The sequence below is a fragment of the Dendroctonus ponderosae genome, unplaced genomic scaffold (genome assembly GCF_020466585.1).
Source record: "Dendroctonus ponderosae isolate FM_Combo_2020 unplaced genomic scaffold, Dpon_F_20191213v2 Dpon_F_20191213_470, whole genome shotgun sequence".
Taxonomy (NCBI): Eukaryota; Metazoa; Arthropoda; class Insecta; order Coleoptera; family Curculionidae; genus Dendroctonus; species Dendroctonus ponderosae.
This window is the reverse complement of record NW_026018685.1, coordinates 1-15,832: the sequence shown is the minus strand read 5'-3', so window position 1 is coordinate 15,832 and position 15,832 is coordinate 1. Positions and strand designations below refer to the sequence as shown.

Sequence of the window (15,832 nt, the reverse complement as noted above, 5' to 3'; positions counted from 1 at the left end):
TGTTCCACAGCGGGAATGGGTGCTCTGGGTTGCTGCCCCTGCGCCTCCGCGGTGGTGGCTGTGGTGCCAACCAGCCCCCCGGAGGAGCCCCTTTTCTGGCCCTCCGCGGTACCATTTCTGGCCCTCCGCGGCCGGATGGCATCGCCTCCACCTCCATAACAGTAACCGCGGGGGTTGGAATCTCTTACGGTTTCGAAGATACCCATACAATCCATCGTTATCTTGGACACCCTGTATAAATGGCCAATCAATATATATTAAATTGCCAATCAGTAAATCGATTTGTGGTTGTATTGTAAAATTTAAGTAAAAAATAAATTTTATTTAAAGATTTCTTAATACGGTACTGTGCCAGCTCATTTACAATAGTAGAAATATTTTAAGTCCGGACTCGTCAAATAAACCCGGTACAAGAGAGATAGCGAGCGTTGGTGGAAATCATTATAGCCATTTCACACCGGCCACTCTTCAGGGTTTCTCAGTGGCGCTGCGGAGAAGCGCTGTTTGAAAGTACATTGATTTAAGGTGGAGTGGGGTAAGTGCATAAACGTGCTCTTATTAAACTAATATGACGGAAATTGCGATATCTATTATCTAGTAATGTACTCAAAGTTGATACTATCCTATCCACGTAGATGTCGTCTAATTAATGAAGGGTTCGTTATCTGTATTCGGATTAAATAATAAATTTGTTCAAAAATATCAATTGTTTGTTTTACTCCAAAACGGAACAAAATATTTGAATGCGGTAAAAAGCATTTTAAAGTAAACATATCAATAGTCATGCTCTTGCCTCGTATCATATGCTATAAGGTTTCAGATCGGTGTTAATAGCCAGTTGTGCACTTGCCCCACTTTCGGGGAAAGTGCATAGTTGTTGGATTTTTTGCAGTTTTATTAAAAATTTAAATTATATAAGTGAAATTGGCGTTTTTGTCAATGCTAATTGAAGCGTATTAACTCAAATATTCGTTGATTTAAATATAGGTTAAAGTAATATAAAACAAATTAAAGATATATGGGTGAAAGCCAAACTGACTAAAAACTGGGGTGCACTTACCCCACTCCACCTTACATGGATCTATACATACGGGCGTGACCAAGGCCGGACCACCGATTGAGCAGCGCTTCTGTGGCGTTCAGTGGTTGACTACCGCCGAGAAGCGCGTCAAAAAGAAGCGCCACTGATAGCAATACATTGGTTCAAATGCTGGCGTTCACACGAGCGACTTCAGTCTGCTTCAGGTTAATCTGCGCTTCTCAGCAAGGCCACCGAGAAGCGTTGCAGAGTGATTGGTACAATGGTAACGTACGTTTCCAAGAAGCGCTGCAGAGTGGTTTGTGTGAAAAGGCTCTTATATTAAACATGCCGACGGCGAGGGCCCTAGCTGTATGATATATAAGCTGTACTAATAGGCTTGAAACCGGTCCTGGGGGTGCCTGAGGTTGGCGCGCTTTGAAATCTGTACTCGCCTTTTTCAATATGCATGATGTCATCTATTTTGTCAAAAAGTTCAACATAAACTTGTTGTTTTTACAGTTCTCTATACAAGTACGGTTTTTGAAGTCGCGTCCAGTTCGTGATCGTCTGCTAACACTCCATTTGTGCCGATAATGTGCGACAGGGGGCGCTCGCCGCGCATCTTACCCAGCGTATAATTTTACTATATTAAAGATACAATTGTTCCAAATATTTATATTAATAACGGATCACTTTTTAGAATCGTTTCAAAAACCGACTTAATCCTTAATTATTTCACACCGTCATCCCGCCTATTACGGCAAAATTCACGAAATTGTTTAGTTGACTACATCGATAGTCGGGATTGTATGGTAAACACTAACTAGCTATTGTTCTAAAATGCGGATTTTCCATCAAATACAGAGTACGAAGAACCAATCGTAGGAACGGGAATACCAGAAATCGAGACAGAAGGACGTGCGTTGTGTTCCGTGAAGTTGGAAGAGAGGGCGATAAATCTCTCACAAACTCGCCCAAGTCAACAACAACATCAGGCGTTAGACTTCCTCTCAACACTGATTCAGTCGGACGTGACACCGAATGTAGACGTTTTAAGTGAACTGGCATTAGCATTCGGCGAACAACCTTTACACACATTTCCTGTAAAACCCTACCTGGAAAAAGAACTGTTCGAAACTTCCTATGATTTTATCTCGTATGCTTCGTTATTTCGAGTGAACAACGCGGACTTTTCAATCGTCCAAATGAAGTCGGTGCATAATATTTTTAATTCCCTACATTACCGACTAGCAAAACAGAAGTATGATACAGTTTACAAGGAAGGATTTACCGAGAGTTTGTTGTTTCATGGAACAAGGCAAGATTTTGTGAATGGAATTTGCACTTACAACTTTGACAGATCTAAGGTATGTATCCAGTTAGAGTTCATGTTTCTTTATTCATCGTGCCCTTGTCTTTATTTTTCATTCATGTCATTTATTTTTTACAAAAGCTGTGTGATTTGAAATTGGTGTATATGCTTTTAAGGCGCTGCTGATGCCTATTTGAAGTAGGGTTGGTAACTCAGTGAATTTTCGGGCGTTGTCGCAGTGGTGCGGAAACGGCTTGGTCACCAACGCAATGCAACGGCGCATTTTATGATGCTGTAAACTCTTAATACGGTAAATGTGTAGGGAGATAACAGAGGACCTTGAAATACGTGCTGTGTAGGGGAGTCATGCGTCATGCGCTTTGCTTTCAAGCGGTGCAGCGATGATTTGATTGATGACAACATTTACTGACACACAACGGATGCGTTGTTTTAGTGCATGGAATCAATGAAGTCGCAACATATTTTCTCCTTGAAAAGTCTAGTTTTCTCAAAAGCGAATCTTCGGAGAAAAGATCCATGTGTAGGCAACATTGTCAGTGCTTCAATGTGTGCCAACACTGCCTATTATTCCGGGAATTAACAGAATCGATGTCAATTAGTATTGAGACTAGTAGGAATCCATGTCAAAATTTGATCGRCATTGACATGACAAAATTGGGAAAAGTTTTCGAAATTTTGCATCATTTTAGAAAATCGTCAGTTGTTCGCTTATTATCGATCGTAACGAAAAAGTTAATACAGACATTTTGGGGAACTTGAGACGGCCGATCGACTGGACTGATTAGATTGAAATCAGCTCTTTTGGCTACCGAGATAATAGCAGTTTTTTGGAAACAATTTTTTTTTCAGAAACTGTGAAAAGAACCGAGATACCGATATTTTACACAGAATAACTTTTTCCGATAGGCAGCTTTGTTTTCGAGAAAATAAAGAAAAAGTAAAATTTTGAAAAAATCGCAATAGTTTTGGTCAAGCGCATTTTTTTTCCGGAATTATTCTTTGGCAGGTGGTTAAATATGGAAAAGTTACATGACAAATTGACTTTGGTTGGTTCCAAATAAATTTTCTCTGTGAGCTGCAGGGGGAAGACGAAAAAGTTTGTACAGGTCCTTATGGAAGGGAAATTCTCAAAATTGAAGACAATTGTCAAATGGCTTTTGAGTTGGTTGAAATAGACCCAGTTAGGATTGAGACAAATACGAACCAACTCCATGTCAAATCGCTCGGTAAAGTGGAAGAAAAGAAACCCTTTTACTCCATGTAATCGGTAAATTGTGGTACCGATCAACTAAAATGCGTCCCACAAATCAGAAAATGATGATGAATGGATTCTAGTAAGATCGAAACATAGCTATAGATCTGATTAAAGCTTTTTGAAGGACATAATGAGAAAAAACAAGTTTTCGGTTTTAGCCAGACCAATGAATGGAAAACATGTTCGAAAATCTTCAACTTTTTTCCTAACCTTTCAACTAACTTTAACTCAAATTTTCAAGGTCAACCATTTATCCTGTTGCAATCGATTTCGTCGAATTTTAAAGCTTAAAAAATCGTAACGAAACCCTTACGATTTTTTCGAAATTTTACATTATATTTTTTTTTAAAACGAAGTTTCCCCTGGAAAAAAGTTATTCGAGCACTATCCAACGATCCTTATCCAACTTTCATAGTTTTCCAGAGAATCGTGAAAATATAGTTTTAAAAAAATTGGCAAAAATGTCGATAACCAAAAGAGCTCAACTGAATCTAATCAGTCCATTTTCATAATTTATCATCAATCTAATTCTGTCATCGTGAGGTGGAATGTTAAGCGTTATTCAAGGTGCTGGGCAGTGAGACGCGATGAGTTATAACGCACAAATCGGCATCAACTCAAAAGCGCGACTCAACGCAGTGTTACTCATGCCCAGCTTGAGGAGTCCCAGATTTTTTTAAGTACTTACTAACTTAAACTATAAGCATGCATCCAGACAGATATTTGCTAACAAACGCACATTCGTGGTTAGTTTTTTAATGGTGCTCTTCAAACCGATGATCAAAATGGACAACACTATAGAATATGGATTAATTATTGAAGAGATCGAAAGGGCGGCATAGGAACATCCGATTAGGCAATGCACATGACGTACGACTCCACTACACATCACGTAACACAAGGTTCTCTGTTATCTCTCTTCACATTTATGATATTGTGAGTGTTCTGCATCATAAAATGCGCCGGTGAGTTACTGCGCCGTTGCATTGTGTTGGCTAAGCGGTTCCGCTACACTGCGCCAACCCATAAAAATTTCCTCAGCTACTCATGCCTACACCCGATTGTGGAAGTCAGAGAGCAAGAAAGTGGCTATCAAGTATTCTTCGCTTCTTCTCAGCCTATGTTCATCCACTCCTGAATGTAGGCCTTTTCCAATAATCTCCATGCTTGTCTGTTTCGGGCAGTCTGCATCCCCTTCCTACTATCCGTTGGAAGTCATCCCGCCATCACTATGGGTGCCTTCCCATACTGCTCTTCGATTTTCTTGAGCGCCAATCCAACTCTCTTTGTTCATTTGGCAACATGGCACGCTCCATCGCCCTTTGTGTTATTCTGAGCCAATCTTCACTTTTCTCCGTGAGAGTTACGGTTTCCATATCATAAGTTGTTACTGGCAGAGTTCAGGAATCATGAACTTTCCTTTTAAGGTCAATGGGATCATCTGGGCTCAATCCCATCCTTCCACATATTTTCGCTGCTTGATTTTGTTTTCCCAGCCTGATGGTGGGGCTTCAATTTCCATATTCGTCTACAATCTCAAGAGCCTTCCCTTCTCCCCCAACATCTTCATTGGTCCTTATTTTTGTCATCCCTAAATTCATTTTTAGTCCAATCTGCTTATAGTTCTTCTAACATGGACCTTAGGGCGTCGCCACCAATAACCGCGATATCATCAGCGAAACGCAGGTGACTTGGGAGGACTCCATCTATATTTATACCTTAGTAGATTCTTAAAAGTGTCTTCCATCAGTAAATTGCTTTTGTCAAATGGTGTCTCCTTGACTTGACCCCTTTTCCCAGTCTGATTTTATCTGTCGACATGTCTTGATCAATGACCACTTGTCGCGTTTTTATACTGTCCATAAGTTTCGTGTATCTCGTATCTATTCTTGCGTTGTCCACTGCTCTCAAGATCGCCCAAGTTTCAACCGAGGCGAAAGTCTTTTCATAGTCGACGAATGCCAGGTTTATAGGGATCATGTAAGATAGTGCAAGTCTCGAGGTTGGCCAACCTCAAGCCCCCCAGGACCGGTTTCGAGCCTATTAGCTCTCGTCAGCTCCGTTTGGCATGAAATCAGCGACTGGGGAACGGCCTAAAAGTATTTAATGATCAACGAAGTAGCCAACAAATTCTTGTCTATCAATTATAGAGAATTGTGCGTTTCTCAATCGTTGAGCTGCTGTTATGTCCTCATGAAAATGTGCGGCTTCATGGTCTTCTGCAGAGCCTGGCGGAGCATACGTTTGAATTATTTGTAAAGGAGGATCTTTTGCTGGTTTTCTTGGATCAGACACAGCTTCCATCCTGGTAACTAGGTGTTTTAGTTTTTTTTTGTCGATTAGGATCGCCACGACACCAAGATGAGAGTCCACATTTTGTAGCTCTCTCTCCAGAATTTCGAGATGTTTAGCTGTTCTCCTTGTTTTGATGTTGTATGTTGCGCACCGGATTACATTTTTTTGTGGGACAACATCTTTGTTTCTGCATATTGAGGTTTTGCCTGCCCCAGAATTCACGAGGGGGACTGACTGATCAGGGCGAGATTCTGACTCACTCACTCTACTCGCCTGGAGTAATGTGATTTCAAAACTCGGCATGACATGGATTTGGAAGGTTTTGGCATTCAAAGGCCACGCTTGCCGAGCGTGTTGGCCAGTTCTTGTTTCAGCCGCCCAATCTGAGTCAGACGCTGTTGTGGGTCGCTCCTCTGGCGTCAAACACCCACTAAACCTGTTGATCCGCGGGAGGTATTTGATTTCCCTCTTACTACCCATCCCTGGGAAGTTTTCCCCTATCCGCTACCCGGGGATACGCTCTCTAGAGGTTGCAGGCTCCCCCGAGAGCTTCAAGCATTAGTTAAGTAAGAACCAAACTGTGAAATCTAATGTTGAGCAATTCTATGATAAATTCTACAACTTTGAAGACTCAACTAATAAAAAAAATAAACTAAATTCCAGTTCTAAAATGTCCCGATTTTTGTGTTTTAAATTCACTCACATTCGATTGCTTGGGCAAATATCTCCGTTTTCTGAGAAGATTTTTGTGTCAATTGTGGTTTCAGATAAAAACGCACAAGTTTGGTCGTGGAATTTCATTCGCCACACAGTCCTTCTACGCCACGCACTACCATCGTGACAATAAGAGGCGTCAAGACAAGGTAATGGTAATAGCAAAGGTACTGGTGGGACGTAGATTCGAGATAGGCAGCCCGACAATGAACATTCCGAAGAAAATGTGCTACACTTCAAAAAACGGCGAGCAAACGGTCATTGTCAAGTATGACGATCACACGTTTTTGCCAGTCGCTATTGTTCATTACCGAGGACTACACCTGCCAAGCAGGTCTTACAGGTCTATATTTTCTTATTTTGCAAAGATGTATCGCATGTAAGTAAAAGTTAAACCTCCGTAAGAGTCTAAAGCTCTACAAGCGCAGAAAATTTCATAAAAAGGACATTTTTTAAATTAATGAATACAAATCCTTCCGTAAAGATCAACATCAATTTTATTCGGTCACAGCAATTTTATTCGGCAAAAATTATAATTGCGGGAGGCCAATCTGATATCTTTAATTTAAATCATAAACCAATAAGTTTCCAATATTATTCGTTAGTTTTATCGTTAAAAAACTCGAATAGGCTAAAATTTGTATTTGTACTTAATGCATTCGAAGTGAGCATGTCACAGTAGTCAAGTTTTATTATTTATTTGCTTTTAAACCGAATATTTATGCAAAATAAAGATTTAGCATAAAAGTATTGCATATTTTAATACGGTCTAATAGGAGTAAATCCTACATTTTGCCTTCAGTAGAGCCAAATTAGCTGTAAAATGCAATTAAATGTTCCCTCATCTGCAACAGTAATGCCAATAATTAGACATGGGTAACTCAGACATGGTAGACATGGGTGAATTTTCAGGAACCGTTTCGGCAGTACTGCCGAAACAGCTTGGTTTTTTTCAGCTCGGTTTGGTTTCGGTTTGACTTTTTTCAGCGTTTTAGCTTGTTGTGTTGCCAGAGTGTCATTCGTGAAATCGGGTAGAGCCAAACGAAACAATGAATTAATTGTATCATTCAATGAATCCATTTTGTATCATTGAATGAATTAATTGTATCATGGAGCGAATGCGTTTGGGAATGTTTGGGAATCTTGTAGAAAAACAATTGAGAATTTTGCCTTTGGCAGTTGGAAAGTGTTCAGAAATATAAAAAATGCAGTATGCAGTTTACGGTTGCATTAGTAATTCGAGAGTTAAATCTCCGAAATAAAGTTTCATAGATTTTCAAAAGACAGTATTTTAAGCAAGCCGTGAGAATGCTTGTTGTCGTGCAGACACCATTAATGTTGCTTCCGCCAGAATGTGCTCTCAGCATTTCAAAAATGATGATTATGAGACATGAGACGAATTTGCAATTCGAACTTTTAGAGTATTTGCCAAAAACAAACGCTATACTTTATTGCACATCTGTCAACTGTGCTGGTCTACAAAATAATAATTTTTTTGTTATTTCATTTTCAAGTTTAAAACCTGCTGCACAGCATTTTGTAATTATAACAAAGATTTATAAAAAAATAATTAAATGTGACAGAGATTAATTAAGCTATATTTAATCACATTTAGCAGACAGAAAAAAAGCACGACACGCAGTGACTTCCATTGACGTCATGCAAATCGACGCAATATCCTACCTAGTATTCATTGTATCACGAGTACTTACATATCGGCACACAACACCAAGATTTTGTCGCCACCTATGTTCTAAGCGCGAAACTTTGACCTCGCGTCCTCTAGTCTCTAGAACTAGCGTCCTCTAGTTTGAGAGATGCGAATTTTTAAGTAAGCGAGCGCAAGTGACTTACAACATCAATTTTGTGAGTCAAATTTACAGTCACAAGGCGACGAAAATCAGGTTCCGGATGAATTTTTCTGAAACTTTCCATATCTATAGGGTCAAGTGTCTACTAAAAATGGTAAAAGATGCAACTTTGTCCTCAAACTAACCCAAACTAACAAGAAAATCAAGATGGAACAAAAAACTCCTTTGTTTTTTGTTTAGCCGCGAATTATTACATTACATTCAAACGCATTTCGAACACGTGCTGCCAACGACGGATTTCTATTGGACAACGGCACAATGCTACAAATTTGCTACAAGCGCGAGTTTATAAATCCGCCTTTAATTGTGCAGTTCGCAGTGGCCGACGTTGCAATTTTATTCGTCAGGTTGGTTATGTTGTGTGTTGTGTTTACCCAATAATACACACTTAATTTAATTTTTTTTGATCGAATTTGTCTAGATCTAGACGCAAGCTTTTACGTTCAATTTATCTTCATATTTGCTATTGAAAAAAGGGTCGTTAGTATCTTGTTTGAATTTATATTTCACCATCATAAAAGATGTCGCGATTTATCGCGGTCGCTAGTTCAGCCGTTAACAAACGCAACGCGTTTGTTTCTACTGGGCTTTTGTACATTTTCTGTGCCCTAAATTGTACAAGTATTCATAATTTGTTGTAATAACAAGCTGCTAAAGTCTGAATCATCAACGAAAATAACGTGATCAGCCATCTTGTTGAATCATTAAATAAAACACGGCCTCGTTTTGAGAAATATCACTGTCAGTCACTTACGTGATACGAAACTCGTTCTCTCATTGGCGACAGCGCGCCATCAAGCGACAGCGCGCCGGCGAAATAAAATTTGGTTAATTGCCGACGGTATGGAAACGACGAACTACAACGAATTTTTATAAAAGGATACGTACGCACGTATGTTCATGTCACGAACGACGAACGTCATCAACTGCAGTTTTGTCGCATCTTGGGTAAGCTTTTGTGTTAAAAACGCTGCTTTTAAATCTATTATTAATTGCTTAAGGTGGTCACAGTGGTGTGGTGGTGCCAAAGAAAAATGCGCTTGCCATGCCTGAGATCCCATAAAGCACACATAGAAGGATATAAGGAAAATAGGACGAAGCGAACTGTGTATTGTGAACTATTCAAGGAAATATTTTCCAATATATCGTGATTTGTGGCCAACCAATACATAATCAGATTGAATGAAAATATGAAAATGAAAGTAAATTAAATGTATTTTTGATCGAATCAAACTCACTTCGTTTTTAGGCCAAAATCTAAGAAAAAAGAAAAATTAAAAAAAGAAAAAAATAAGACAACAAGAATTAATGAATTCTTGAGATTCCACAAGAAATGGCAAAGCAAAAATATTAATTCAAAGTTAAGTTTGATGCAAATCTGCAGTGATTTTAAGCAAGGAATGACTGGGGAATATGGGGAAAATACAATTGAATAAGAACGAAGCAAAGTGTCGATAATGAAGAAGACTTTTAATTTTTATTGAAAATAGCGCTGATTGTGCTATATGAGCTATATGATCCAAAAATTTTCAAATGGGTCGTAAAAAACCCTTACAAAAAATCATAAAGCAAACGTACATAACACACCACTAGGCATGGGTAACTCAGTGAATTTAAAAAAACTGGCGCAGTGCTGGCAAAATGGCTTGGTGCGCCAACTCAATGCACCGGCGCAGTTACCCACCAGCGCATTAAACAAAATGTCTCCAAACTGTATAAACTTTACCCATTAAAAATGTGATGATTTTTTCTGGTGGGAAAATTCTAGTCCCGGGCCTCGTAAAGCTTTAATCCGGCTCTGGGTTACATGCAAAGCGTAATTCGAAGTGCAGCGCAGTGAGATGAGTTACAGCTCCTTAACTCACAGAGCAGCATTTACTCAAAAGCATCATGCAACACAATATTACTTATGCCTATAACACACGCTTACGACAAGAAAACTGCTTCCTTTTCAAAGCTAATCGAACTGGCGAAAAATCTTGAATAAATCAGAAAAATTGAAGCTTAGAAAAAATCAACAAGTATACATTGATATTATAAAGTGCAGGTTTCGGAATCGCTAATTTCAGTCTGAACCCACCTAATGAGAGCTAATAGGCTCGAAACCGGTTCTGGGAGTGTCTGAGGTTGGCGCATTTCGAAATCTGCACTTGCCGATTTCAACATTCAAATTGTTCGTAAAAAGCCTGAAAAAAAATCATAAATATGTAGACAAAAAATCAGCACTCCACTGTATGCAGCAGCTCAAAGCACAAAAAACTACTTAACTCAAATGAAAACTGAATGTTTTTACATCGTTACGGGCCACTTTATTGACTTTTTTCACTCATTTTTTCACGTTTTCCAAGGGTTTTTGCTTATTGTCGATACTTAGAGAAAAACTGTTGGTAGCTTTCGATTCAGCACTTCAAAGTGCGTAAGAACATCTAGGTTCAACGGAAGGGTCAACAAATTAACACGTTTTTCGCATATAAAATCAATGGAAAACTTGAGGTGGTTTGACGCATGTGATGAAAGTCCAATTCCGTTTTGCGCATAATTTTTAGAACCTATTGCACAGTGCACCGTTGGCGAACAACTGGTGTATATACCGGGTGACATTTAATGATTTGTCCAATTTATTGGCCAATAAATACGGGAAAAGAAGGCACTGTAATACCGGCATTCCTTCACTTTTAATTAATTTATGAGTTTTATACAAGATAGTTGTGGGCAAACTCCAGTGTAGTTACTGTTTCAATACCTCTAACGTGTACCCCAAACCCTCTAAGCACAATGTCAAGCCCTTAATCCCCATGTGTACCCCAGGTGGTACACAGCTTATGGAGTTCTGTCCACATGGAACCAGGTTGGATTGTGAAAAAAATTCAATCACCGATTGCAAGAAGCTACACTTCAAGAAAATAATCCAAAAACACACGGATGAGTCGTTGGGTTAGTACCATAAGAGCCACTTTATCGTCCTCTTCTACTCACCGGTGCATCTATCTAGGGGATTGTTCTTTTCTCAATACCTGCTTCCATATGGACACGTGTAAATACGTGCATTACGAAGTGGATAGGGCAGCCCAAATCCATGGCAATCAGTTGGTCATTCCCAACCTACCAGCAGTTGGACGAGTGGAAAGCACCACACTGTATCCACCGCAATGGGTGCAATGCGACCTGCGGTACCTGGATATGACCGTGTTAGGTAAGCAACTTTCCAGAGCCCAATCAGCCATTGGCATTGCGAGTTTTAGGAAAATTTGCAGTGATAATGGCTGATCCGCCTTGGGACATCCACATGGAACTCCCATATGGAACAATGTCCGACGATGAAATGAGACAACTGGGTATACCGCAACTGCAAGACGAAGGTAACTGAATTGCCTAATTCCCATTTGCCCGATGCAGCGTGAACGAGCGTTGTTTCAGGACTGATATTCTTGTGGGTTACTGGACGAGCTATGGAACTGGGCAGGGAGTGCCTCAAGTTGTGGGGCTACGAACGAGTGGATGAAATCATCTGGGTCAAGACCAATCAGTTGCAAAGAATCATCAGAACTGGTAAGCGTCTATGTGCACGAATAACGCAGGATTTATTTAAGAGTGGATGGTGGGGGTGGTTTTGTGAGACTTGGCGCAAATTGAGGCGCGTGCAACGCGAGCGAAGCTGTACAGCACAGCGCGTTTTTTTGGGGTCGGTGGAAATCAGCAAAACAGCGTAGAGGTCGATTCTTACTGTAGCTCAGCTCACCGTCCTCGCATGCTTCAGTCAAAATGGGATAAGTTACTCTAACATGCTATTTAAATGGAAGTATTCACATTCATCGCTCAACTTGAACGGAACGCAAAATTACATGAGGTGTCGGGTCGCCTCATGCCCGACTTTGAGTGGATAGTGCAGTAGTATACAGGGTGATTCAAAATTGGCGTCATTCCTCTGAAGGTGTTGTCTGGCGGTGTTTTAGGAGTGCAGAAAAATTAGAAAAAAAATTGTTATTAAAAACTGAGAAATTTTCGAAAAACGATATTAGAAAAACGGCAACAATATTTTTCAAGGTAATCTGCCTAATTAACATTGCATAAATACCTGCTCAATTTATACCGGTGTTGAGTAGTTCATTGGTTTAATGTGATCTTACATACGTGGTAGGAATGTAGCCGGTATTTATTTGTTGCCTGGGAAAGTGTCAGTTGTGTAATGTTCTGTGTGCCCCTGAAAGGCTCTTCTGCAATTATGACCAATACTTGTTCCTCTCTGTCTGGCACTCGAACATCTATTGTCGTTCAATATCTTGGAACCACTCTCCTTGCCCTTTGTTGGTGTGAGTTCTTTCAGCTTCTGCTATGTTACTGTAGCATTTCCCCTGAGCTAATCGCATATCCGCAAATTCGTAAAAGGAAATTCAAAGTAAGTCACAGTTTGACAAATTATTGTTATTATTGACAGAGCTATGCACCTGTAACTTTTTGTTAATGATAAAAAACATTATTGCCGCTTTGACTTTTCATCAAAAAATTGTAACACAAAACTTTTTTAATATCAAAAATTTTCGTAATTTGAAGCAAAGATCGTAATTTTTTTTTTTAATGTTAAAGTTTTCCAATATGCTTCCAATTAAACATGGAACACTTTCAAAATAATGCTTAATAACAAAGTTGAAATTCGATTTTCAACTGTTAGTATCTTCTAGAAATTATCCAAAAAATTTGTATAATATTTTTCTCGTACCTTCCCCTATTACCCCTTAAAAGGAATGACGCCAATTTGGATTCACCCTGTATGTAATATGTATATAGTAGTAAAGTAAAAAAAACACAAAATATTCAGATGGAGACGAAAATGTTAATGTTAATTCAATATAAAGATTAAACCTTGCATATACGTGAACAACAGTATCATTTAAATGTCGCCAACGGGACCTCCTACAGGCCTCAATCCTTTTGAGGTAATTTTGAATGACTTCGACACATTACCGGTAATATCCCGGTCATAACTCCACGGATATTGGCTTTCAGTTGCTCAAGAGTTTGAAGATTGTTGGCGTAAACACGATCTTTCGCATAGCCCCAGAAAAAGAAATCTAACGGTGTTAAGTCGCAGGATCTTGCGGGCCAATTGACATCACTCAATCTCAAAATTACGCGTTCTGAAAATTTCTCTTGGCATAGGGCTCTAACTGCGAGCGTCCCGGCACAGGCACGTATCGCTCAGCGTCTTGCCCGTGCGAATGCCTTAATCCTACCCTATACCCTAGAATAAAACTAAAATCGATACTGAGGTTTGATGCCCACGTACATACATCTACGTTCACTTTGTTCTGTGGGCGGTTCTAGCGCACCCCTGCGCCCGTACTCTCCTAATCCAGCAACTCTCGCAAATGAGTCCAGGACACCCTGATCTCTCATTCTGTTTTCCCCTCTCAAGTGCCATCCGGAGAGAGACAAAGTTCCCTCCGAGCCTAGCCATGGCCGCATCCACACTCCCCACAGCTTCTCAACCCAAATCTATAGAGTTGTGCCCAGAAGTTGCCATACCCAGTAGCCAGCTGGATCTTCACCCTACCCTTTGGCACACCCCAGAGAGCCCTTCTCGCCAAATCGTCTGCAATTCTCTTCCAGAGAATTCCTATCTTCACCCCATCCCCTTCATATTGTGTATATTACCCTCCGCCTGCACAGCTAATAAGTGATCGTAGTCATGATCTAATGGTTATAATCCTCCAAACTTCCGATGGCCTTTCGCGAATAGTACACCGGCCGATATCGTAGCATTTCAAGCGCCTTGACAATGGTCACGGTCTCCATATGTGCCACACTTGTTCCACCCCATTCCTCATCTACCATCACATCCCCACACTACCTTTGCATCCATTCAGTGACGTCAAAGTGTACCTACCGCCAAGAGTCACTTCAAACGCCTATACGCGAAAACTCTCACCCGACCTGCTCTCATATGCATTCCAAATCCTTCTGTTCATTTCTACATACAGAAACACTCCAGCCACACCGGGGTGGATCCACAGAGCACCTGTAGGGCCTCAGTTGAGCCAGTCCTATAACCCCGTCCCATACCCAACAGCATTAATCTGTGAGTCGCCTGCAGCTGCCGTTTCACTTTAGAATCCAGCGCCTTCTCACCTCAAAACTCACTTGCATACATTACAGCACACTTTGTAACTCTCTCAAACATCATCCACACCGCTGTTAACCGCTAAGCCCCTGCTCCTCAGCATTCCTTTTAGCTTAGCACACTCACTTCACTCTCCGCAAAAGTTTGGTACTAAGCTAGAATGCAATTTTTAGGTCGTACTGGACATTGGTTGAACCATGGCAAAGAGCATTGCCTAGTGGGAATGAAAGGTAACCCGAAGGACCTGAATCGAGGCCTCGACTCGGACGTAATCGTGGCAGAAGTGCGTGCAACCAGTCACAAGCCGGATGAGATCTACGGGATGATCGAAAGGTTTGTCGCATCTAATTTGGCCCGCTGACCGCAAGTTCGCGGTTTGCTTGATCCCATCACGTTTGGGTTAATGGCATTTGAAAAACTGTCATTTGAGTAGTGCACACGAAGGAGTACGATGGTTCGGCGGTTGGTCATCATCAAGTGACCGCAGGTCTTTATTAGTTCGCGACTTGGCCAATAAGGAGTTTACAGCTACAAGAACTGAAGATGCTGCCAGTCACGTTTGCAGCGCTGATAAAAATATTTTTGCGCGACTTTTTTTTTAAGTGTCTCACCCCTATTACTACTTTGCTTCTACCCTCCCTTGTTTTTCGCTATACCTCCCAGCCACTTAATGTTTGATAGTCCTGGCGCTCAATCGGATCAATTTGCTGAGGATTTTCCTGATTCAGATCCAGTGAGTCTAACACTCCATATATCGAGCATCGTTAACGCAAAGGGTTTACATTTCTGAAACCAGCTATCAATGGTTCATCCGATGGTGCGAAAATATCTATATTTTACTATTTTACAAGATTTCTAAGCGCCGATATAAATTCCTTGATAAATTCTATTTCAAATTCTGCTTTAAAACATTTCAGAAGTGTTGGGTTCGCAAGTTCGGAACATTTTAAGTTAGGACTGTACTATTATAATGCTCGAGAACATTCCAGGTTAGGACTGGTAGTATTGTAATGTTCGAGAACATTTTACGCCTGACTAGAAGCCTTGGTATATAGGCTATAAATTACCCAGCTAGTTAGTTAGTTAGAGTGAATCCGAAGATTGTATACCGTTGTTTAAGAATAAACCGGCTGTTTGTTCAACTATTCGGCCATTGCTTCCAAACCCATCAATTGGCGCTGCTACGACCCTGAGCGATGAACTCTCATGGAGCTCAGCAGCAACA

At 40.4% G+C, this 15,832-nt stretch overlaps 1 protein-coding gene across 4 annotated transcripts; it reads left to right on the top strand.

Moving 5' to 3' along the window:
* Window positions 1-8,209: 8,209 nt before the first annotated feature.
* On the top strand, window positions 8,210-15,820 carry LOC125504406 (N6-adenosine-methyltransferase MT-A70-like protein). Of its 4 annotated transcripts, none has more exons than XM_048666305.1 (6): window positions 8,210-8,836; window positions 11,298-11,423; window positions 11,482-11,682; window positions 11,732-11,848; window positions 11,907-12,038; window positions 14,781-15,820. In XM_048666305.1, exons 2-6 carry the CDS (start codon window positions 11,312-11,314, stop codon window positions 14,966-14,968), a joined length of 750 nt encoding a protein of 249 aa, XP_048522262.1. In that variant the 5' UTR covers window positions 8,210-8,836; window positions 11,298-11,311; the 3' UTR covers window positions 14,969-15,820. The 4 variants fall into 4 exon arrangements, with proteins under 4 accessions (XP_048522262.1, XP_048522263.1, XP_048522260.1 ...); XM_048666306.1 differs by lacking the exon at window positions 8,210-8,836 and adding an exon at window positions 8,859-9,437; XM_048666303.1 differs by lacking the exon at window positions 8,210-8,836 and adding an exon at window positions 8,859-9,437 and having other exon boundaries at window positions 9,491-11,423.
* Window positions 15,821-15,832: the final 12 nt, after the last annotated feature.